This window comes from Oncorhynchus mykiss, chromosome 2 (genome assembly GCF_057628025.1).
Source record: "Oncorhynchus mykiss isolate SJ-2025 chromosome 2, ASM5762802v1, whole genome shotgun sequence".
NCBI lineage: Eukaryota > Metazoa > Chordata > Actinopteri > Salmoniformes > Salmonidae > Oncorhynchus > Oncorhynchus mykiss.
The window spans coordinates 57,781,702-57,807,893 of NC_143023.1; the positions used below are offsets into that span (position 1 = coordinate 57,781,702).

At 42.5% G+C, this 26,192-nt stretch overlaps 1 protein-coding gene across 4 annotated transcripts in view; it reads left to right on the forward strand.

Moving 5' to 3' along the window:
- Positions 1–26,192, forward strand: part of LOC110492500 (ATP-binding cassette, sub-family C (CFTR/MRP), member 8) — a 117,887-nt gene that overhangs the window by 2,551 nt on the left and 89,144 nt on the right. For 3 of the 4 annotated variants that reach the window (XM_090203429.1, XM_090203432.1, XM_090203433.1), the window contains exons 2-4: positions 12,767–13,125; positions 19,573–19,714; positions 20,569–20,690. In XM_090203429.1, coding sequence (XP_090059555.1) covers positions 12,978–13,125; positions 19,573–19,714; positions 20,569–20,690 — 412 coding nt within the window. In that variant the 5' untranslated portion in view covers positions 12,767–12,977. Of the gene's footprint in view, positions 1–12,105; positions 13,126–19,572; positions 19,715–20,568; positions 20,691–26,192 lie in introns of those variants that run through there. The other variant, XM_021566911.3, reaches the window with a different exon arrangement.

A 26,192-nucleotide genomic window follows, 5' to 3' on the forward strand; every position in this document is an offset into this window, starting at 1 on the left:
TGGAGGGCCAGAAAATATATGAACAATCATTTTTACCTGGTCAAAACCGTGCCTGAAGTTGGTCGTCGAAGGCGTTCTGATCTGGTCCGACAACTTCCACCACATCAGGTGGTGTTTCAGTGGTCTGAAAGTACGTTATAGGGTCTGGTTGAGGGTCTGGTTGGTCCATTCACCAAACCTTGAGGAGGGGTAAGAAAACGATGTCTATTGACAATGTAGGATATTGAAATATGTCCGATTTTATGTACCATGGTGAAAAACAAATAGTAAAAAAACAAATTTAACAAACCATTGGTGACAGAATATAACTTAACATCCGTACCTTGTTCCAGCGTTCATGACATCAGTCACTCAAAGATGACCTCGGGAGAACCGTGGGTATCATCATCGCCTTGGGAGGTGGCCTCGCCAGTCTCGTCCTTGATGGGTATCATACAAAACGAAAATCTATTTTTGTTTCCAAGCATCCATTTTAATGGGTTACAGAAGGGAATGTAGAGTTAAGCACGTACTCTTCATTTACTGACCTTAATGGGTATTGCCGCCACCCGCTTGGAAAAGTGATCAGTCGCCGTCAGACACCGATGGGGTCCGATGACATCCACCCCTGACATCTCTCTAACACTTTAGATGATGACTTTATTCTTACCCGTATCTGTGGCACACAGTATGCAGATTTTCACATTTGTAAGGATACTGACACACACAATTCTACAAGAACTCTGCTGTGGTCAAATAAAGCAACCATTACAAAACAGCTTATCAGGACAAAATTTGAATTGTGACACTTTTTTTTAACTAGGCAAGTCAGTTAAGAACAAATTCTTATTTTCAATGACGGCCTAGTGGGTTAACTGCCTTGTTCAGGGGCAGATGGACAGATTTGTACCTTGGGGGTTTGAACTTGCAATCTTCCGGTTACTAGTCCAACGCTCTAACCGCTAGGCTACCCTGCCGCCCCAGTGTGACTCTTACCGATCATGTGTCATGGTGAAACAACTTTGATGGGCTTTAACTCCGGGCGCCACAGTCTTCAACCTCTCAAACTTCTGGCAGGCTAGACCGGGAACTGATCTTTAAGCACAAAGTGACAAATTGAAACATTGTGTGCTCTCTGATATGACATTCATTGAAATCATAATAATTTCAGATATAACAGAATATGATTGAATAACAAAAGGTTATTTCACTTGCCCAGCTGTCCATCTCCTTGACAATTCCCTGTCAGAAGAAGCGTAGGTTGATTTTGGCAACCATGCGCTTCACTCCGAAATGGCCAGCATGCATCTCGGTCAGCACGGCATCCTCCTCCTTAGTAAAAATCGCCATCCTTCCCCCGTAGGTACAGTACATATGGTTGCCTAACAAGTTGGAAGATAAGAGTTGTTGAAATACTCAAGTCTAAATACATTTGCACTGCTGTCTTTCTCAGTTTCTTTCTCTCCATCTCTCTGTCTGTCTTCCACTTTCTTCCTACCTGTCTCTCCCTCTCTCACTTTCATCCTTTCTTTCTCAGTGTCTGTTAATGGAAGACACCAAGTTAAGGGCATTTGTAATTACCATAATTGCTTACACCTAACCCTTTGATTGATCAGATTTAGCTTATAGCTAGATACCGCAATATGACAGACATAACTATATCAGTTGAGGCTGCTGAGGGAAAGATGGTTCATAATAATGGCTGGAATGGAGTTAATGAAATGGTATCAACTAAATGGAAACCACGTGTTTGATACCATTCCATTTACTCCATTCCAGACATTATTATGAGCCATCATCCCCTCAGCAGCCTCCACTGAACTATATGTCTAGCTAGCAACTAGCTGACCAACTAGCTAGATGGAAAATGGTTGTTGAAAAATGGTTGTACATAGCTAAATCTGTCCAGTTATCTAATAGAAGTTAACTGCTTAACGTTACCCTGAATTGTGAATATCTCTGTTGCGCCTCTTGTCGAAATCACTGGTGCCTTTATAGTACTGCGCCTGGTTGGTTAAATAATGAACATGTAATTGGGGAATTGAAACCAGGTGTGTAAAACAAATGGAAAATGAAAAGTGGATCGGCGAAGGCTAGAAGACTGGGGACGTCGAACGCCGAACGTCGCCCGAACAAGGAGAGGGACCGACTTCGGCGGAAGTCGTGACAGTTGCACATATAGCGCAAAATTTTACGTGGCGTCATTATGTCATGTACCTACCTACGTTATATAGGTATGCACGTCAAGTCTAGAATTTGACTAAATTAAACTAGAGGTTAAACTAGACATCGGCCAATACTGATGTTGGCATTTTTAGCTAATGTCGGCCGATTCTGATATGTTCACCGATATATTGCGCATCCCTAATAATAATAATAATAGGAGTAAAATAAAGAACAGAGTAGAAGTAGCAAATTATGAGTGCATGTGTGTGCATATGCTCTGGCCAAACCCATCGGTTTTTGGACTAATCAGACGGCCCGAATGTGTTCGCATTCAGTGAAGGGTCGGTGAGTGGACGTGGCATAGTGTTTGGCCGGGCCATGTAGTCAACTCCAATTGAGTCATATATATCTGGCCTATGTCTCGCTGGACTGTGCTCGGTGTCAAGATGGTTTGTTTGATGTGTCCTTCACATGTGTTAAATGTTATTGCTTTCCAGGGAGAGAGAGACCTCTCTCTGTCACTAAATTATGTATGACCATCACTACATCATTCAGAGTACTACCGACACACACACTTTACATGCCTTTGCCTCTAATCTTCTCTGTCTTTCTCTCTCAAATTCAAGCTGCTTTATTGGCATGAAAAACATTGCGTCAATATTGCCAAAGCCAATACAAGCTGTCATCAAGGCAAGGGGTGGCTACTTTGAAGAATCTGAAACACATTTTTGTTTTTTTGGTTACTACATGATTCCATATGTGTTGTTTCATAGTTTTGATGTCTTCCATATTATTCTACAACGTAGAAAATAGTACCAAAAAAAAGAAAGAAAACCCTTGAATGAGTAGGTGTGTCCAAACATTTGACTGGTGCTGTACATATTTGGCTGCAAGAGGAGCCCTTGCTCCTTCGCCCATTAGTATTTTTGGTTTTTCCTCTGGGTTTAATACATTTAAATTAGGAATAAATATAGTAATTTCTGTGAATAATGAATCTCTTGGTGAGATATATTTCTCACAGTGAAGGAGAAAGTGCATCTCTGTTTCTACCTCCCCTGTCGTGCAGTGACCACATACACGCTCCTCTTTGGGGAACCATGTCTTTTTATGTCTGCCAGTTTTTATTGCCAATTGGTGGTCACTCAGCCTGTACTTGGTAAGGATCTGTCTCTGCTTCGTATCTCTGACAGAGTAGAGATAATCCGCATGTTAGTATTCTCTGTTTAGGGGCAGATAGCAATTTAGTCGGTTTTGGGATTTTGTTTCGTTTTTCCAATGTTGTAAATATGAGTCCTTTTGATTGGTTCATGTTGTTTATGTGAATTCTTTCTTTTGAAGCAGTGCTAGTGTCAGGTTGGATGGTTAGGTTCAACACCAGCTGACTGAGAGGGCTCGTTTCTGGGCTTAGCTCTTGGGTTTGAAGTGCTTTCGATTGGAAACTTGAATTTGGACATGAATTTAGGTTTAGCCAAAATTGTAATAATATTTCTTGTTTTTTCATTACCACTGGAAAGTGGTCAAATTCTGCACTACATGCATTATTAGTTTGTGCATTTCTATGGACTTTAGGGCTTCAATTGGATGTATGTCCCACATTTTAAAGTCCCCAAACCTTCCTTCTGTAAAGAGCTATTGGTAGGATTATGTTGTCAAATATTTTGGTCCAAAATCTAATTGGGATGTTGATTTTGAATAATGTTGTTTTTATTGCGTACAATGCTCTGCTGGCAATCACTGCCATATTAAAGTTTCCCAATGTAGATACAGTTGAAGTCGGAAGTTTACATACACTTACGTTGGATTCATTAAAACTTGTTTTTCAACCACTCCACAAATGTCTTGTTAACAAACTATAGTTTTGGCAAGTCGGTTAGGACATCTACTTTGTGCATGACACAAGTAATTTTTTCCAACAATTGTTTACAGACCAATTATTTCACTTCTAATTCACTGTATGACAATTCCAGTGGGTCAGAAGTTTACATACACTAAGTTGACTGGGCCTTTAAACAGCTTGGAAAATTATGTCATGGCTTTAGAAGCTTCTGATAGGCTAATTGACATCATTTGAGTCAATTGGAGGTGTACTTGTGGATTTATTTCAAGGCCTAGCTTCAAACTCAGTGCGTCTTTGCTTGACACCATGGGAAAATCAAAAGAAATCAGCCAAGACCACAAGTCTGGTTCATCCTTGAGAGCAATTTCAAAACGCCTGAAGGTACCACGTTCAGCTGTACAAACAATAATACGCAAGTATAAACACCATGGAACCACGCAGCCGTCATACTGCTCAGGAAGAAGACACGTTCTGTCTCCTAGAGATGAACATACTTTGGTGCGAAAAGTGCAAATCAATCCCAGAACAACAGCAAAGGGTCTACACATATATATATCACACACACACACACACACACACACACACACACACACACACACACACACACACACACACACACACACACACACACACACACACACCCCTATTCTGAAAGGCCCCAGAGTCTGCAACACCACTAAGCAAGGGGCACCAACAAGCAAGCGGCACCATGAAGACCAAGGAGCTCTCCAAACAGATCAGGGTTGGGTAATAAAAAAATATCCAAAACTTTGAACAACCCACGGAGCACCATTAAATCCATTGTTAAAAATCTGTCCATAGGACCACTTTAAGCCGTACACTCCACAGAGCTGGGCTTTACAGAAGAGTGGCCAGAAAAAAACTTTGTTTAAAGAAAAAAATAAGCAATCACTTTTGGTGTTTGCCAAAAGGCATGTGGGAGACTCCCCAAACATATGGAAGAAGGTACTCTGGTCAGATGAGACTAAAATTGACCTTTTTGGCCATCAAGGAAAACGCTATGTCTGGCGCGAATCCAACACCTCCCATCACCCAGAGAACACCACCCCCACAGTGAAGCATGGTGGTGGCAGCATCAAGCTGGGGGGGATGTTTTTTAACAGCAGGGAAACTGTTCAGAATTGAAGGAATAATGGATTGCGTTAAATACAGGGAAATTCTTGAGGGAAACCTGTTTCAGAGATTTGAGACTGGGACAGATGTTCACCTTCCAGCAGGATAATGACCCTAAACATACTGCTAAAGCAACACTCAATTGGTTTATGGGGAAACATGTAAATGTTTTGGAATGGCCTAGTCAAAGCCCAGACCTCAATCCAATTGAGAATCTGTGGTATGACTTTAAGATTGCTGTACACCAGCGGAACCCATCCAACTTGAAGGAGCTGGAGCAGTTTTGCCTTGAAGAATGAGCAAAAATCCCAGTGACTTGCAGCTGTAATTGCTGCAAAAAGTGTCTCTAGAAAGTATTGACTTTGTGGGGGAGGTGAATAGTTATGCATGCTCAAGTTTTCTGTGTTTGTCTTGTTTGTTTCACAATAAATAAATAAAATTGCATTTTCAAAGTGGTAGGCATGTTATGTAAATCAAATGATACAAAACTACCAGGTTGTAAGGCAACAAAATAGGAAAAATGCCAAGGGGGGGTGAATACTTTCGCAAGCCACTGTATATGGTCAGTAGTACAATGGCCAATTTGACATTTACTTATTACATTTTGTCCTTGAAGAAAAGTTTGGATTCTTGAATTGAAAATGCTACAGAAAACCTTTCCCATGTTGCTGTTTATGCAAATTCCCCTGTAATTATTGGGGTCTGATTTGTCTCCACTTTTGTGGTTAGGGGAGATGAGCCCCTGGTTCCAGACATCAGGAAAGCAGACAGAAGTTAGTACCATGTTGAACAATTTAAGCGCAGCATTTTGCGACACAGGTGTGCTGTTTTTCAGCATTTAATTTCTGATGTTATCTAGACCACAAGCCTTTGGTTTTATAGATTTTAGCTTTTCATTTAGTTCTTGTTTGGTTATTGGGTAATCTAATGGATTTTGGTTGTTTTTTTAATGACTTATTGATATAATTCAATTTCTTGCATGTATACTGTTTCAAAGTATTTATAGCGTAGCTCTGGGTTGTTTTGCTGCTTATGTTTTTTCATTTGACATTTGCCTTAGGTGTTTTGTAATTGTTTAAACATTTGTTATCAAACCATTTTTCTAGTTTTTTGTTTCTGATGTTGCATTTCTTTGGTTTTCTAAAATTTGCTTTTGATGCTGCTTTTTGGAATATGCAATTGATGTTTCGAGTAGGTGAAGACCTGTATAGAGTTAATTTCATTTGAGTTGAATGTTTCAATGAATTTCTCTGCACTTTTTGGAGCGCATCTGTACGATTGGTTCATTTTGTAGAGTTTGTTGGGCAGTTTTTTTAATGAGTATTGGTGGTTAATTTCTTCAGAAACACGTTAATCTGACTGTGAGCTGACAATGGTGGCTGTGGTCTAACAGTGAATGCACTAATGGAGGAAGGGTCCATGTGATGGCATAATCGACTACTCTTATCCCAAGAGCTGAGCAGTAAGTAAACCGACCTAAAGATTCCCATCTGATTCTACCATTAAGTGAAACCGATGTGAAATGGCTAGCTAGTTAGCAGTGGTGCGCGCTAATAGCGTTTCGATCAGTGGCGTCACTCGCTCTGAGACCTTGAAGTAGTGGTTTCCCTTGCTCTGCAAGGGCCGCGGCTTTTGTGGAGCGATTGGTAACGATGCTTCGTGGGTGACTGTTGTCGGTGTGTGCAGAGGGTCCCTGGTTCGAACCTGGGTAGGACTAAAGTTAAACTGTTACACAAGCATGTACAGGCCTAAGGTTCGATAGAGATGCACTAACTCCTTCCTGTTTTTGTTCAGTATTCGGTCAGGACTGTTTCTCATTATTTATAATGAGGGGAGGGGTTTCCAAATATATGCGGTGGTTACCTCAGCTCCAAACTTTTAAAGGAAGAACCACTGTATGTTAACAAAAATGTATAAACCTGTTTTTGCTTTGTCATTATGTGGTATTGTCCATTTTAGATTTAAGGCTGTAACTTAGAAAATGTAGAAAAAGTAAAGGGGTCTGAATACTTTCCAAAGGCATTGTAAGTGTTCGCATGTCAGAGTGGGATGGTGAGCCATTATGATGTTGATCAGTGAGGCACAGTCCACAGTGATCGGCTTTATTTTGTCCATCAACTGTCCCGGGAAGTATTTTCTTGGTAGGAGGGTGGACACAACATATTGATTGTTGGGAACGCTCTGCCACTCTTCTCACTGCCCAAGATACATTTTCACATTTGGCACGAAGGTCATTTGTTGGGGATGTCAATCTTATTCAGAAGTTATACACCTGGTGTCAAGGGAGTAATCTTTCCTGGACCAAGAACCTCCCATGTGAATTGATAATTACTGCAGTTGTGGGTGGAGCAAACTGGGAGGCTGATAGGTTGACCTGGGCTGAGGCAGACTGTGCTGGAGCAGACTGGGAGTCTGGTAGGTTGATCTGAGCTGGCGCAGACTGGTAGGCTGACCTGGGCTGGAGCAGACTGAGAGGCTGGTAGGCTGACCTGGGCTGGAGCAGACTGGGAGCCTGGTAAGCTGACCTGGGCTCGAGCAGACTGTGCTGGAGCAGACTGGGAGGCTGATAGGCTGACCTAGGCTGGAGCAGACTGGTAGGCTGACCTGGGCTGGAGCAGACTGGGAGGCCGGTAGGTTGACCTCGGCTGGAGCAGATTGGGAGGCCGGTAGGTTGACCTGGTGCAGTGTCATTAGGCTGTGTGGTGGAGGCCATGCTGGTTATGCTGGTCTTAGGTTGTGCCTGTGTTGTACCAAGCTGGTGGACATGTTCTTTTGATGCAGAGAACATAATGACTAGCTGCTGGTTGAGGGTATCAATGTACCTCTCTCTTTGTTGTAGCTCCTCTCTTGTTGTGCTCAGATGGTCTCTGAGGTCATCATTAGTCTGACTCAGTTTGTCCATTCTGCTTTCTAATTTAGCAAAAGATGCTCTGCTCTCCTCCCTGAACTGTTTCATCTCTTCTTTTAGTTTCTGGACAGTGTCCTCCACTTGAAACTTGTTCTCTCTATGACCTCTGCTTCAGCTAGGGAGAGGGTGTTGTGGAAACGTTGCATAGCAGGTGTTCTTGGTGTTGTAGGCATGTCCTTGGCTCTGTCTGCTGCAGGTGAGGTAGGTAGAAGGACACAGAGAGCTTCCTGCTGGGTCACAGAGGCTGTTGGGGTCTGCTTTTCTCCATCCTCCTTGACTTTTTCCTCAGCTTCTGAGATGAGTTCAGCTTCTACTTTTAGGGTAGCAAACACATTCAAGCCTCCAGGCTTTTGAGAATCATTGCCTTGCATCAATGCAGTTGTCCCTAGTGTCTTTAGAGAACTGTTTTACTTTGATATCCTTTGTCATTTGTCCTTTTGTCTTTCTGTTGTTAACTAGCTATGTTTTGTTAGCTAGCTTCTTTTAGGAGAGTCCCTAACAACTTGTAAACAATCCAGCTAGCTAAGATAACTGCACAATTTGATATAAAATATACATCTTCATCGCTTGCTGCTTGTTTTGTCTCCCATTCAGTCTTGCAGTTTTCCGTTTGCTTTTTCCAATGTACTTCACTCTAAAACCATGTACATTTCGATATTTGTAAGAGTACATTTTTTTCAGCAGCTGCTGCTCAATTTGGATCTCTCTCTCTCTATTATCCACCAGATCTCAATATTTTAAGTGAGAGAATGACTCAGAAACTAACTGTTGTTTCCCAGTTATAGAGCTCTCCCCTAGCTGCACAGGTAGGCTATCTACTTTTCTCTCGTGTTGTGTTGAACCACAGTAACCCAGAAAAAGAACTGCTAAACCTAGGTTACTCTCTTCTGGAATTGGCAGGATACACCCATTGGAGTCAGATATTCTTCAAAAGGTCCTGATGAATGTTCAGATACCTCCTAGGTTCACAGAGGATACACTAAATACATAGCGGTGGACTACTGTGAACAGCTGAGACGGTTGTCTGTCGGTGAGTAGGTCTGTCTGTCTCTTTGGCCACATGGCCATTAGTCGTAACGCTTTATTTCCGGTCCTGAAAGGCTGCCAATAGAGATTTGAAACCAATTACATACCTATGTACAACTGGAGCAGCTGAAAGGTAGGAAAGTCAGTCAGTCAGTGGTCTCTGTAGCCACTGGTCAGTGATTTTACTGAAGGTTTCAAGAACTTCCGACGTGAGTTCCATTCTGGAACGTTCCAACATGAGAGGATCAAAATGTTCCTCTGAGCCGCTGTTAAAGCATCTGTTCTGCCCCTCCCCTTTTAATTCTGCCAGTTGACGTTTTAAACTCTCCCTGGGGAATAATCCCACAATGGACGGTGGTAATCTCAAATTGAGGACACGACAGTTTAACACAGCTAAAGCTGGCCACAAACGTGAATACAGAGGAGCAATTAAAAAAAAAAAAAAACACAAGTAGGTTGGAGATTGTTGATTGTTGCACATCAGACCTAGGTTTAAATGCTCTTGAAATTATTTCAAATACTTTATCAGTGCTTGATTGAGCTTGCCTGTTGCTACGTAACGAATAGAAAAGTCAGAAAAGTGCAAAACCCTGGCCACGTGACACTCCAGAGAGACGAAAGAAAACACTAAAATTCAACATGTCTGTTGCACATGTCAATATAATGTATATAGAAAAGCTAGAAAATATCTACATTTAGTGTATATGTATTTAAAAGTTCTTCCTAGAGATGTTTGTGGAAGCTACTGGATATCTCCCTCATGCCAACTTCTTCGTTCCCACGTGGGGAGGTATTTTGGTGCAGGATAGGAAGTGAGGGTACAGAGTTACAGATGTTGCATTCCCCCGGGGCCACGTTCAGTTCCAAAATGTTCTAGAACGTTGCAGATAGAAATTCCATGAATAGAGCTGACGTGATTCCTTCTATGTCAGAAAGGCACGTTTTGTTCTACATAGCATATTTCTATCTCCATGTTCCAAAAAGTTGCATCCTGCTGAACACGGCGTGGGTGTCGAGGGAGGTATCAGGTATCGTGTCTCAACGACCAGCCGTGCATCTTCACTCTGTTCCCCTCCCTCCCTGCACCTCCCTCTAGCATCAGAGGGGCGTTCAGTAGAGCGCGCTGTTTTTGATCATTCAGCTAGATATATGCTATGTGGAAACAACATGCCTCTCTGACATGTAGAATGAGGAATCACGTTGGCTCTATTCATGGTATTTCTATTTGGAACATTTTGCAACTGAACGTGGCCCAGTTGTCACCTCTCACCCCTGACAGCTGAGCTGGGCATCGCCCAGATTACTGTATTTGATCTACACATCAATTATAAAAAAGTGTGAATTTACTCTGTGCATTCTGTACCTTGGGTTGATGACCTGCGTGAATGAGCAGAATGTCATTGGGATCCATAGAGTATAATCCTGACAATAAAACAGCATAACATACAGTAGTCTTTTTTTTTTAGGATGCCAGTCATATTTTATGTTCCTGTGTTTTAGACAGTTGTCACGTCTACTCCCGCTCCCCCTCTCTGGCGCTCGTTTGTCGCCAGTTTGGTTCATTATTACGCACACCTGCCGCCATCGTTACGCGCACCTGCGCTTCATCACCTTCCTGATTACCTCCCCTACAGTATATCTGTCGGTTCTTTCCCCAGGCGATATTGATTCTGTTCCTGTGTTATATGTCTGTACGCTACTCGTGTTTCTTGTTTTGTTCCATGTTTCATTTATTATTAAATTCACTCCCGACTCCTAGCGTACTCATTACAGCAGTATATACAGTGCCAGTCAAAAGTTTGGACACCTACTCATTCCAGGGTTTTTCTTTATTTTTACTATTTTATACATTGTAGAATAATAGTGACGACATCAAAACAATGAAACAACACATATGGAATAATGTAGTAAGCAAAAAAGTGTTCAACAAATCAAAATATATTTTTAGATTCTTCAATTGTAGCCACACTTTGCCTTGATGACAGCTTTGCACACTCTTGGCATTCTCTCAACCAGCTTCATGAGGAATACTTTTCCAACAGTCTTGTTGGCTTCTTTTCCTTCACTCTGAGGTCCAACTCATCCCAAACCATCTCAATTGGGTTGAGGTCGGGGGATTGTGGAGGCCAGGTCATCTGATACAGCGCTCTATCACTCTCCTTCTTGGTCAAATAGCCCTTACACAGCCTGGAGGTGTGTTGATCATTGTCATGTTGAAAGACAAATGATAGTCCCACTAAGCGCAAACCAGATGGGATGGTGTATCACGGCAGAATGCTGTGGTAGCCATGCTAGTTAAGTATGCCTTGAATTCTAAATAAATAATTGAGTGTCACCAGCAAAGCACCATCACACCTCCTCCTCCGTGCTTCACGGTGGGAACCACAAATGTGTAGATCATCTGTTCACCTACTCTGCGTCTCACAAAGACACGGCGGTTGGAACCAAAAATCTCCAATTAACTTTTAACTTTTAAGGCAAAATTTTCATCAAGGCAAAGGGTGGCTACTTTGAAGAATCTCAAATATAAAATATATTTTAATTTGTATAACACTTTTTTGGTTGCTACATGATTCCATATGTGTTATTTCATAGTTTTGATGTCTTCGAAAAAATACAAATAACGAAAAACCCTTTAATGAGTAGGTGTGTCCAAACTTTTGACTGGTACTGCATGTCTGTGCCACTACAGCAACCTAGTTATTCTGTCACCATTTTGTTCTTTCTGTCTTGAGTGCTTGAACACAGGTGAATATGTAGAAAGCCAATGAATAAATGAAGGGATATCATTATGTAATTCCTGTAAATAATTGGGTTTGGGATTTTGCATGCTTCCAGATGCCTCTCACGTAGCCTCTCCTCTGGGATGTCAGCATTGGTACCTCTCTCTCTCTCTGTCTGTCTGTCTGTCTGTCTGTCTGTCTGTCTGTCTGTCTGTCTGTCTGTCTGTCTGTCTGTCTGTCTGTCTGTCTGTCTGTCTGTCTGTGTCTCTCTCTCTCTCCCCCTCTCTCTCTCTCTCTCCCCCTCTCTCTCTCTCTCTCTCTCTCTCTCTCTCTCTCTCTCTCTCTCTCTCTCTCTCTCCCCCTCTCTCTCTCTCTCTCTTTATTTCATTCATGTTCACCCCTCCTCTTCTTTGATTACCCCCTCTCTCTTTCCTCTGTCTTGTTCACCCCTCACCTTTCTCTCTCTCTCCTTCCCATTATCTCTCGCTCTCTCTCACTCCCTTTCTCCGTGCCACCTCTAGCAGGTCGTCTCTTCTGTACGAACAAACTGTCTCACATTCACCCTCAGTTGTCGTCTTACAAGGTCGACTCTGAAATCTCATTTACAGAGATAGGAATAGCAGGTGCACCGCAGGAGGACTCCGCTCTCGTGCGTGCGTGCGTGTGTGTGTGTGTGTGTGAGGCGCCGGTGTGTGTTTTGTGTCTTTGTGGTGTGTGTGTTCCAGAGGAGCTGTGCAGCGTTTTGCACGTGAGAGCGAACAGACAAAGCTGGCCTGGCAATCAGACGTGGGTATCAAAGGATGTGTTTTGGAGACCGCAGGGGAACAGGATGCAGGAATTTGTTACCAGCGAGCTTTCCGCTGGCAATGCTGCTTCTCAGGAACGCGAAGAGTGCAGCTTTTTCCCTTTAACTGGACTGTAATTACCCTCCTCCTCTCTCTCCTTTCTTCTCCCTCTCTCTTCTTTTTCTCTGGATCTGGTATTGGGAGCCAGGATGTGAAAGAGAGGAACTACGAGAGCGGAGGTCACGTTCAAACTCATCGAGACCTGCCGCTGGAAATACATCAGTGTCCTACAAAAGAAACAACATGCTCTGAGAGATTCTCTCTCCTTTTTTCTTGTTGTCCTCCTCCTCCTCTTTTTCCCCTTTTTTCCTCCTCCTTTCCTGTGGTGAGTTTCCCCCCCGTAGAGCCCCGGTTCCAACATGTCCTTGGCGTTCTGTGGGAACGAGAACAACTCGTTGGCGTACAACGTGGACAGCGGCGTTCTCAACAACGGCTGCTTCCTGGACGCGCTCAACGTGGTGCCGCACATCTTCCTGCTCTTCATCACCTTCCCCATCCTCTTCATCGGTGAGTGTTACCACGAGGTGAGAGCCACACGGCCTCACAACCACAAGAGCGGGAAAATATGTTGACGGACGGACGCACGCACACGCGCGCAAGCATAACTGTCCTATGGTAGCTCATTACTGAGCCATTCACTCCGTTACTGGGTGCTTTATGTTGCAATGAAATGATCTGTAATCGCTGGTAATCAGTGATGGTGTCAGCATATGCTAGAGGGAGTGTACCGAGCTGTAGTTGTTTTGTTTTGTTTAACTAACTATGCATTAATTCATTTTGCATAGGAATATATAGTCCACGGTACAGTTTATAATAAATGCCATTTAGCAGAAGCTTTTTATCCAAAGTGACTTAGAGTCATGTGTGCATACATTTGACGTATTGGTGGCCCCGGGATTTGAACCTATAATCCTGGCTTTGCAAGCGCCATCATCAACTAACAGTGTGTCCCCTATGATCAAACCATTAACATTCTAATGGGAACATGACCCTAGGTGAAGCATGGTGGGGGTGGGAGGCTGGTTGGGACATATTCCAAGAAACCCCTCGTTGTGGGAAGCATTTTTATTTTTGACAAACAAATGTGACCTTTCTGCTGGAATTTAGACCTCGCGAGCAGGAGCTGGAACCAGAATCTACTGTAGGGTCGGGTTGCACAACCCTGCTCGCCTGCCAGTCTGTTCCACCTGGCTACCCCCTCCAATTCCACTGGTGTCATCATCACCGTGTGACCGGCTGGCCACCTCTGCGTCATCAATGTGTGACAAGTTCACTGTGTCCCCATCCCCGTTTTGTAATGTGCTGTGACTTTCTTCAGCTGTTATCATTCCTAGACCCATTTTGTGTCCCTGTGACTGCTGGTGAAGTGACTCTTACGTGCTTGGCTATGTGTCATCAGTGTGTGACTGACCAAGTCTCTACGTCCCTGCGACACTGTTAGAGAGAGGCTACATTACATCTGAAATTCAACCCTATTCCCTTTACAGTGCTCCACTGGCTCTGGGAAAAAATACAAAGATAAAGATAATAGGGTGCCATGCCAGATTTACCCCGACACTACTAAGGACTGGGATAAACCCATTAGCTAGAAGGAAGATAAAAGATGGAGCGAGTACAAAGCGAGAGAGAGAGAAAGATAGGTATAAATAGGAGGGGGAGCTGAGAAAGAGCTCAAACGATTCATTAATTTTTTCCTTTATTTAACTAGGCAAGTCAGTTAAGAACCAATTCTTATTTTCAATGACGGCCTAGGAACACTGGGTTAACTGCCTGTTCAGGGGCAGAACAACAGATTTGTACCTTGTCAGCTCAGGGATTTGAACTTGCAACCTTCCGGTTACTAGTCCAACGCTCTAACCACTAGGCTACCCTGCCGACCCAAAGTGATTAACGAGAGATACTCAAGGAAACATGTCGCTGGTTTCGGAGGATTCGAGCGTTGTTAAGGACAACCAACCCAATCAACGAAACAAACGAAAACCAAGTTGGCCAAGCGGTATCAAACCAACTCCAAGCAAGAGGGCGCGCGTGGAGAAGGGGTAGAGGTTTATGGAAATCCATCAAAACCATCAGGTTTTTGAAATCCATCAACGAAACGCTTGCCAAACTTGATATCTTGGTTATACTACAAGAAGACATCAATGCATTATGTGCCAGTCTGGAATTCAGCCAACGTCAGATTGATGACTTAAGGAAAGAGAACACGGCACTGAAAGGTACTGTAGACTCTATTCCTGGCAAGGTGGAGGTGGTGCAAAGGGAGAACAAACAACTTCAAATAAACCTTCTAATCTTTTCAGGGATACCGGAAAATGACAACAGCGGAGGCTGTGAGGACACTGCCCGAGACTTTACGTCAACTCAACTGAAACTGCCCACTGATGTCGGGCGCAATGTCTCTTTCTCCAGAGTCCATAGAATGGGAAAGACCTCTGGAAATAGGCCACAGGCTATTATTGCATGTTTTGAACATTTTAAGCAAAAGGAAATGGCGAGACTTTGGAATGAGTGATCACTTCCCCACGGAGATCAATGAAAGGAGAAAATAAACTATATCCCATCACGAAGGAAAAGCGTTGCCCGAATCAACGAGTCTCCACGATGACGGATAAACTTTATATCAACGGACAACTGTATCAGGACTCCAGAGTAACTCCATGGCTATTTTAATCCAATGTTCAAATCTGTAAGAAATACATGCTCTACTGATCTTCACCTGACAAGGAAAGAGTTGCATATAGCTCAGGTTAGTGTAAGTAGCCTTCCTAACAAAAAACATCAGGTTTTTAACATGGTCAACATATATAATATTCATATTTTAGCTTTGACCGAAACACATTTTGATGCATCTGTAAATGATGGGCAAATGAACATTCATGGATATAGTCTACTGAGAAGAGACAGGAATAGGAATGGTGCGGGTGTAGCACTGTACATTCAGAATCATATACCTTTTAAGAGAAGGGATGACCTTAATGTATGTCAAGTAGAGGCACTATGGGCTCAAGTACATCTGCCTCTCCAGGCAGCCATATTGGTAGGGTGTGTGTATAGACCTCCTAGCTCTAAGGTTTCCTATCTGGGTTTGACCAGGCCACAGATAGTAACAGAGATGTATTTATCTTGTGTGGTTTTAATATAAATGGGAAGGATCATAATAATTCAAATAGAACTCAATTAATGAGATTTGCCCGAGAGCTGTGTTTTGAAACAAATGGTTAATGATACTACTAGCTCATCTACGAAGTCAGGTCACCTTTCGGCAGCCAAATCTAAACTACAAATGTATTAACAGAATTATAGAACACTATGTAATTATGCAGTTAAATGAAATCATAAGAAAAAATCTATTTTACAAAAATGATTTTATTGATTGTAAAAAGGTATGGAATACAGTTAAGGGCTTCCTTGGTACATCCATCTCATCATGCCCATCTAGTGTGGAGGTTGACGGATGAACGATAACAAAACCAGCTGATATTGCCAATAATTTTCCATATATATATATTTTTTTTACCAAGAACATTTATTTACTGCGTGATGCTGTAAATACCCATTCTTCCAAACAAGCTATTGTCCAATGGATTGATGATCATATTATGAGTGAACAAACCTGCTCTTTTCGTCTATAAATGGTGTCAGTAGACGAGGTGTTAAACCTGTTGAAGTCCTTACCCAATGGTAAATCTACAGGTTAAATCTTATGGACAATTTTTTACTTCGTTATGCTGCTCCCCAGATTGTAGCTCCATTGAAATACATATTTAGTTGGTCACTGGAAAAGGGGACATTTGCAAATGTATGGAAGCATGCTAAACTGTGTCTAATCCAAGACCGCAAAGAACCCATTACTCCTGCCAATAGTCGACCAATCAGTTTACTCCCTTCCCTCAGTAAGATATTGGAGGGTATTATGAGTAGACAAATATGGGAGTGTATGGAAAATAATGATCTTATCACAGCCAATCAGCATGCTTATCGCAAAAAGCATTCCACTACCACTGTATTGGTTGGCATGACTGACCAGTGGCTCAATGCTATTGATAGTAGTTGTGGGTGTACTATTTTTAGATTTTAGCGCAGCATTTGATTTAGTGTATCATTAAATATTTTTTGGAAGGAGGCAGCATTGAATTGGGTACAGTCATATCTAACTGACAGGAAACAGTGTACCTATATCAATGGGTCGTTTTCTTCCCTTAATGCGTTAAACTGTGGAATACCGCAGAGCAGCTGCCTTGGGCCACTTCTTTACTTAATATATACCAACGGCTTTCATTAGCCCTCATCTGAAACTCAAGCTACTATATTTGCGGATGATACTACAGTTTATACAGCAAGACAATCGTTTCAATAGGTACAGCATGCTCTACAAGTAGATCTGGGAAATATCAAGGAGTGGATTTGTCTGAGCCAACTTGTTTCGAACACCAAGAAAACCAAGGTTATGTTGGTCTGTTCCACCAGGAAAAGGCCAACACAGCATGGGATACAATTAAGTATGGGGGGAGTACAAATTGAGGAAGTGGCAGAAACCACACTACTAGAAGTGCTGCTAGACACCTGCTTATCATGGTCGTCTCAAATAAATCATCTATGTAAAAAAAAAAACATTTTCTATGGCATGGCATGATCGGAAGGATAGCTAAATATTTACCAGGGAAGATTCTTAAGCAAACAACCCAAACATGAATTGAGAGTCAGGTGAACTACTGTTCTGTGGTCTGGGGAAATGCATCAGCATGTTAAATTAAGAGGCTTCAGATTGCACAGAACAGAGCAGCGAGGATTGTTTTAAGGTGGAGATATGGTTCTTCTGTTTTTAGGTATGCTCAACAAGATAATTGAAAAAAAAAACATGCTTATTTTATTTCACAATATACAGTACACCATTTAGAACGGCCAAACTCTATTCACAGCAGTATTCAGTTGGTAAGAGACAGACATTCATGTATTATCATGTATTATCCAGACAGAAAAGAGAAATAGGCAAAATAACATTTAGACTTGGAGCAATAAAGAAATTGAATAATTTATCTGAGCTAACCAGAAATATTTCAATATATCAATTCAAACAGTACTTTAGAACCATTTAAATATAATAATTTGGAAGTTTGTGCAGGACTATGGCAGATGAAGGAATCAATCTATAATTTCAGACTGTTAAGAGTATTTATCTGGTCAATATGTCAGTGTATTATGTAACTGTTTGTTACAGTGTTATTATGTGAAAATGGGATCGTATTAGAAATTGTATTTGAATGTTTAAGGACTCTTGGAAGATTAGCTCCAAAGGACGACTAAAAGAGAAAATCCTCTTCCTCTCTCTCCCTCTCACTCATTCATCCTCCCTGTCACCTTAAGCCTGTGGGAGAATCTCAATTGCATTTCCTTGATCCCTTTGCACCCTCTCACCTCCTCAAAACCAATTGGATGAGAAGGTCAGAGGGAAGGTGCCTAGTGACCCTGAGAGATGAATCTCCCGCTCAGCCATGGGCGTCGTAATGTTTGCAGAGCTTCAGTTACACACACAGAATACTAATGTGTGTGTGTGTGTGTGTGTGTGTGTGCTCGCGCACATGCATGCCAGCAGTGCTGACTGATTAACTTAACCTCCCCAACAGATATTATAATGTAATTAGTAGGGAGGTGTTGTCGGGAGCAGCAGTTGGATGCATTGCTAAGGAACCCCATAGCAATTAGATTGTTATGTCAGTTTAAGGATATAAGCATTTGGTCATTTAGGACCAGGCGTTGTGTTTAATAACCCAGGGGTACAGCGAAGTAAGCTGTTACGCTCCTTTTTAAACGCAGATGTAACTGACCGGCGGGTACTGCCTGGCTCAACACCACAGTAGCCAGTTGAGAGAGGTGTTAGGTTTTAGTAGCTCACTGTAATAAAAATACATACTCCAACAACACCGGTGGTCTAGATGCCTTCCCGAAGCAGGTTGTTTGACCGAAACATTGGTAAATAAGATCCATTAAATGTCGGAAACATCTAGATCACCAATGTGCTGGAGTTTCTTTTTATCAAGCTGCATTTTTCTCTGTGCACCTAGCAGCGCGTAAGGTGTGTGAGTAAATTTACTTCATTATAGCTTTTCAGAGCTAACTGGAATGGCGGTCTCAGGCAGGGTACAGTAGCTTTGCTCTCTTTCTATCTAGACACGCCTTGCTGCAGGCCCCTGGGGGGTGACCCACCTCACAGTGAGGACCTTGACAGACTCGCCACTGACTCCCCTTTGATGACCTTTTAATCGAGTCCTACTCCTGTGACTCGCAGGGACAACTTTCTTGTTAGGCTCACCGTTTTTCAAGGTTATACCGGGGAGTCTGTAGAATTGATCCTATCCGCTGTTAAGCCAAGGTCATGAATTGTAATACACCCGAAGTGGACTTTGTGTGTCCCCTCCATAGTCTCTACGGGAATCAATAGTCTGAATTGTCTTCCAGTGGAGGCTGCTGAGGGGAGGACGGCTCATAATGATGTCTGGAAAGGAGTGGCATCAGACACGTGGAACCCGTGGATCTGATGTATTTGACACCATTCCGCTCCAGCCATTACCACGAGCCTGTCCTCCCCAATTAAGGTGCCACCAGCCTCCTGTGATGTCTTCTTTTAGGCCGGTATTTCATCGGATCAGCGGTAGATCCACCTTATCGCACGCTTGCCAATTAAATGAACATTTTGATTGAACCAACATGTTGTAGTGTTTACCATGAATGAGGTCTATGCGAACTATGAAACATTGACCTTTAGGATGTGCATAGCTGAAAGAGCTTGATCGGATTCAATCCCGGCCATAGACAAGTAAAATGTAGAACATTATTGCGGATGCTTAGTTGGGAATTGACTCTCACCGGCCCAACAGATCAGATAAATGTCACGCTGTTCTCTGAAGCTAATATCCTGTTTCCTGTGTCATTGTTGTGTTTGCTGTGTTCTGAAAGGCTGGGGCAGCCAGAGCTCCAAGGTGCACATCCACCACAGCACCTGGCTGCACTTCCCTGGTCACAACCTGCGCTGGCTCCTCACCTTCGTCCTCCTCTTCGTCCTGGTCTGTGAGATCGCAGAGGGCGTCGTCTCCGATGGGTGAGTCCGTTCCCCCTGCTCTTCCGCTGGAATCACGCACCATGTTTGACATCACCGACTCCCCAGTACAATGCAACGACCGTACACCTCCATAACATTGAACACGAGTGGATCTTTAGCAAAGCTAGCAGTGTCATCAGACTTCTCAACTCCTCTGCTCCTCTCAATGACTGCTTCTGCTGTAGACTGTACTCTTTTCATAACTGTCCCCGCTCCCCCCACCTAGGTCACTAGGTCCTCTTCCTCCTCTGCACTTCTAGCCTTGCCTACTTTTTATGGCAGCACTGTCAACTTTCTCCATTTAGTCTTCAACTTATCAGTCTCCCCCTCTTCTCACTCCACAATCCAATAGTGTGTGATTCACAAATGTAGGTCATAGGTTAAATAATTGCAGGAAATCAATCGGAGCCTTTGCATTCCCTTGCCTCTGTCTCTCTCTCTCTCTCATTCACTCTTTCTCTCGCTCTGTCTTTCGCTCGCTCTGTCTTTCTCTCTCTCTTTCTCTCTCTCTCTGGCTTTCACCTCTTCGCTTTCTCTTCTGTCCTTGTATGTTCTCCTCCTCTCACGTTGATTGCCCACGCGTGTCCCCTATAGTCCCCTACACATGATTAATGTAGGATTGCCTGTCGGCGCTGAGAGCTTCTTCTATGCGTTTGTGAATTGATTGGAAGAGCTCTCCTCCTGCACTTTCGCCCTAGAATACCATTCACTATAGCACAATGTCTGCTTGCAGCTTTTATACGGCATTGAGTGTGTGTATAGAATGATTTTAACTTATCCAATTGGGATGTGTGTGTGTTTGTGTGCATCTGTGTGTGCATTAAACCCCTTCTGTCCTGTGTGTGTTCTCCCAGGTTCACCCAGTCCCTCCACCTGCACCTGTACATGCCTGCAGGCCTGGCCTTCATGGCGGGGATCACCTCCATCATCTACTACCACAACATCGAGACCTCCAACTTCCCCAAGCTACTGCTAGGTAAAGGCTCCTTCATAGTTTTCCAAGCACTTTAACAGAGTGTGTGTGTATGCATACTCTGTGTTTGTGTGTGCGCGTCCGTACCGTGCAAATTATGCCAGAATGCCCACCCCACTTCATTGCACAGCTCACCTCGCTTTAGTGTTAAACATCCAAGCCTCCAAACTTCAACTGCTGAAGTCTGTCTCCCTGTAGCGCAAAGATGCCTCTGGCTGTAGAAGATGTCCCCAATTACTGTTACGCGTGAGAGCAACCTCTTGCTAGGCTTTACTGAATGGTGGATAACCATGACTCACTTGCAGGTTTGCTGGCCCCTAGGGTCTTCTAAGCCAAAATCAATACAATTCAAATATAAGGAAGTATTTTGTACAGCATTGCGGTTTTGTCTAAACCACAGGCATTAATAATGTCATGTTAAACCCAGATGCATGGTTCATTTATATTCAGATGAGATGGCTTTTTGCTCTAGAGCAGGGGTACTCAACTCTTACCCTACGAGGTCCGGAGCCTGCTGGTTTTCTGTTCTACCTGTTAATTAATTGCACACACCTGGTGTCCCAGGTCTAAATCAGTCCCTGATTACAGGGGAACATGTTTCAAAATGCAGTGGAGCTGGCTTCCAGGGTCAGAGTTGAGTTTGAGGACTGTAAAGGTTGTAGGCAATTATCATTAAAGTGTAATTGCGTTATTCTGATTGGATGGATATCAATTCTACTGCAGTTCGAGGCTGAAACCCAAGTAATAGAATATTCAATGTGTGTCCATCAAGCAGGAGTCAGAGATCTGCTTTGTGTAATGATTCTAGTCTTGTGTATTCCATACCGATATTAGGTTGAAAGGGGTTAGTTAAAAAAATATATACTTTGTACTGTAGTTATCCTCATAAATCAGTTAGATTAAATAAGGCCATAAAATTCCATTTAATGTTGAACATATTGAATAATTTTTTTTGAAGTGAGGCGAGCGAGTAACAAAAATTCAATATCGACCTTGGTTCACTAATCAAAATATGTTTTCCTCATGGGGAGGTTAAAATAGGTGTAGTTCGTCCATAACTCAAAATGAAGTTGTTGTGTCTCTTTACTGGAAGCGAATGAGGACATTATGTGACTATAATCTTGCATTTTTTTCAGTACAACTTTTTTTTAAAATAAAAATAAAGTGAAGAGAGGCACTACTTAATTACATTTTAAGTAGTGATACAAATGTCAGCTGAGAATATTAAGATTGTAAAAAAGGATGCTTTCATGACATGGTACTGATGAGATTCTGCACAGCAAATTCTCCAGGGTTAAACACTGATCCAGCATCTATACACTGTAAAAACGTATTTATGGACTACCCACTAAAATCTATGAGTTTCACATAAAAATGCAGGCTTCTGGTTCTGCTTCAATATTCGAATACCTTACTTCCTTTTTTTATGTGCTCAAAAAGCATGACATTTGAAAATTCTAATTAAGTGATAATGCCCAAGAAGCTGGTGTTTGGACGATATATTGGTACAGGTATTGTTAGGCCCGAGATGAAGTGGAGGGCCAGCATTTCAGCCACAAAATGTGCAGAGGGAAAACATTTGTGCAAGGCCTGTTCTGACTAGAGATGAGCAATGTCTTCATACTTGACCTTGGGAAACTCTAGGGAAGTGCTTGTCCAGCTCCGTAAAGCCTCAAACATAAATTATCCACAACAGTGAGAACATTCTGACATCGTGCGCATGAAACAACTGGCGCAGGGTTGGCGGTTAGAGATATTTGGAACTCACGAGTGAAAAGGTTCACATTAAGCAGCTTGTTATGCTTTGAGGTGTAATGGATCATGATGAACGGATATCAAAACCGTCTGACAAATTGACGTTGAAAGATGAGACCAGCAATTCCCACCACCGACAAAGTCATACGCACAACATTGTGAAGAAAATCTAGTTGTTTCGACTAAATATTATTAAGTAACTGGTTCCACAGACTTTTTTTTGTTTATAAAATGTTTTGGTCCCAGTGTTACCTGAACTTTTAGTTGGCCCAAACTTGAGAGAACTTTGGCAAAAACTCAGTCAATTGAAAACAATGTTTGCTCAACTTGTCTCACACTATAAATTATTATTTAGGATTATTTTTGTTGTTGTTGTAACAATTGGACCGAAAAGTAAATGGAAAAAAAGTCTGTGGAAGAAGTTAATTAATAATAATTAGTTGAAACAACTAGATTTATGGGTGTTTTTTTGGAAACCCTTAAAGGGAAATTTTACAATTATCAATATACACTGATGACCAAAAGTATGTGGACACCTGCTTGTTGATAATCTTATTCCAAAATCCAAAATGGTCCCCCCTTTGCTGCTATAACAGCCTCTGCTCTTCTGGGAAGGCTTTCCACTAGATCTTGGAAAATTGCTGCAGGGACTCGCTTCCATTCAGCCATATAAGCATTAGTGAGGTCGGGCACTGATGTTGGGCGATTAGGCCTGGCTCGCAGTCAGCGCTCCAATTCATCAAAAAGGTGTCCGATGGAGTTGAGATCAGGGATCTGTGCAGGCCAGTCAAGTTCTTCCAAATCAATCTCGACAAACCATTTCTGTATGGACCTTGCTTTGTGCACGGGGGAATTGTCAGGCTGAAACAGGAAAGGGCCTTCCCCCAAACTGTTGCCACATAGTTGGGAGCACAGAATCGTCTAGAATGTCATTGTATGCTGTAGCGTTAACATTTCCCTTCCATGAAGGCCAAACCATGAAAAACAGCCCCAGACCATTATTCCTAACTTTACAGTTGGGACTATACATTGGGGCAGGTAGAGTTCTCCTGGCATCCGCCAAACCCAGATTCGTCCGTCGTTCTGCCAGATGTTGAAGCGTCACTCCAGAGAACGTGTTTCCACTGCTTCAGAGTCCATCGGCGGCAAGCTTTACACCATTCCAGCCGACGCCTGGCATTGCGCATGGTGATCTTAAGCTTGTGTGCTGCTGCTCGGCCATGGAAACCCATTTTATGAAGCTCCCGACGAACAGTTATTGTGCTGACGTTGCTTCCAGAGGCATTTGGAACTCGGTAGTGAGTGTTGCAACCGAGGACAGATGTTTCTTACACGTTGCACGCTTCAGCACTCGGCGGTCCTGTTCTGTGAGCTTGTGTGGCCTACCACTTTGCGGTTAAGCCGTTGTTGCTCCTAGACATTTCCACTTCACAATAACAGTACTTACAATTGACCGGGGCAGCTCTAATAGGGCAGAAATTTGACGAACTGAGTTGTTGGAAAGGTGGCATGCAGTTGAAAGTCACTGAGCTCTTCAGTAAGGCAATTTTACTGCCAATATTTGTCTATGGAGATTGCATGGCTGCATGCTCAATTTTATACACCTGTTAGCGACGGGTTTGGCTGACATAGCCAAATCCACTAATTTGAAGGGGGGTCCACATATTTTGTCTATATAGTGTATATTAGAGTGATTTTGTCAAGAATCCAGTATACAGTGGGGCAAAAAAAAGTATTTAGTCAGCCACCAATTGTGCAAGTTCTCCCACTTAAAAAAATGAGAGAGGCCTGTAATTTTCATCATAGGTACACTTCAACTATGACAGACAAAATGAGAAAAAAAATCCAGAAATTGTAGGATTTTATTATGAATTTATATGCAAATTATGGTGGAAAATAAGTATTTCCAGTACTAAATACTTTTTTGCCCCACTGTATATACACGTATGTGAATGTTGTGTATAGACAGTATGGACAGCATGTGAAAAGAAAAGGTGTGTGTATAGCGGTAGTTACAGTATGTAGGATAAACCAAGACTAGAATACAGTATATACATATAAAGTGGGTAATACAGTATGTAAGCACCATTACAGTGTTCATTGACTATGTTCTGGACATAAGGGCAGCGGTCTCTAAGGTGCAAGGTAAAGTTTGTTTCTCAGTCTCTCGGTCCCAGCGTTGATGCATCTGTACCGTCTCCGCCTTCTAGATGGCAGCGAGGTCACAGAGACATGGTTTTTGCAGTAATACTTTTTTGTCCACTGTGGCTTTCATTAAGTGAGATTCTAAGTGAATACTTTATCATAAAAATGTAATTCTTCAACACAATACAAGTAGTTAATAAAGCCTTATTTTGAGGGCCTAGTTTTACCCTAATGCAGTGGCCTGAATCTCATGGTTTTCAGGCCTGCAAGTCACATTATGATGGCTTGCAAAGTGATGTATAATTCCTATTGGAATCCAGCCAGAGTGGGGATATTCACAGTATGATGGCTTACGAAGTGAGGTGTAATTCCTATTGGAATCCAGCCAGAGTGGGGATATTCAACATTTTAAATGTTTATTCACCTGCAACCTGAATTCAGGCTGACTGCTGGGATGGGGAGACAAAGATATGAGACAAGGAACCAACCATTTCAGAAACCGGTGTAGTAAGTCCAAATAGCAGATTGGATTAGTTTAGAAAAATGTTATTTATATTTGAGTAGGATATGATTCATGATTCAATCAAAGTACATGCAAAATCATAGATATGGTTTAACTCTGGTTAAGACCAACACTTGGGTTCTATAACAACAATGTTACACTGAAATATCAACACTCGGTAACACTTTCCTGTGTGGTAATTACCAAATAAATATTTTTGTTGCATCATCGAGACATCATCAAGCATCAACACTAATGTCTTCTGGTTGTTATAATTTGATAGCCAATATTCTTTATAGAGGATCTATAAAATCCTATCAATAAATGCCATGTCCCAGCTCAGTCCATTGCCCTATGAGCAGAAGACATTGAAAAGAATACGTATTTTTTGGGTTGAAATGATGTATTTTCAATGTCTTGTGCTCACTAGGTGGTCTTTGTCGTTTCACGGTTCTCTCATCGTCAATGTTGACTTCTTTCATCATCCCCTCAGTTGCCATGTTCCTCCTCTTCGTCTGATCACATACTTCTCTTCTCCTCCTCCTGCGTCATTAACTCATCCGCGTTCTGCCCATGTTCGTTCACTCTTCCTCCAGTTCCCTCGTTCACATCAGTGCTTGAGCCTCAACCTCGATGCCTTTGCCAATCGGTGTTAGTCGAGGGAGTGACCCCACAGGCGGTATTTCTCGGACAGACTTTAATCTCTGATTACAGCTGGGGCTAGAGAGATGGATAGCCATAGACATGGAGAACATAGAAGGGATATGCTAGTATGGCCATATGTCAAACGCCGTTATCCATTCTCTCTTCTTACGGGATCTTTTTAAATGTTCAGTGAATAAGGCCTTTGTGGGAATCAAACCCACATCTCTAATCAGTAGTACTCACTCTTCACTTTCCTTCACAACCATCCTTCCATCGATCACCTTTTCAATAGGCTTCTTATTGACTCTGCCTTCCATTAGAGATTTACAGTACAACTGCAGGCCTGACAAATACTGTAAGTCATTGACCTTCAAAACAGCCACAACAAACACACTGAAAGGACTTACACTGAGTGTACGAAACATTGAGAACACCTTCCTAATATTGCTGCACCCCCC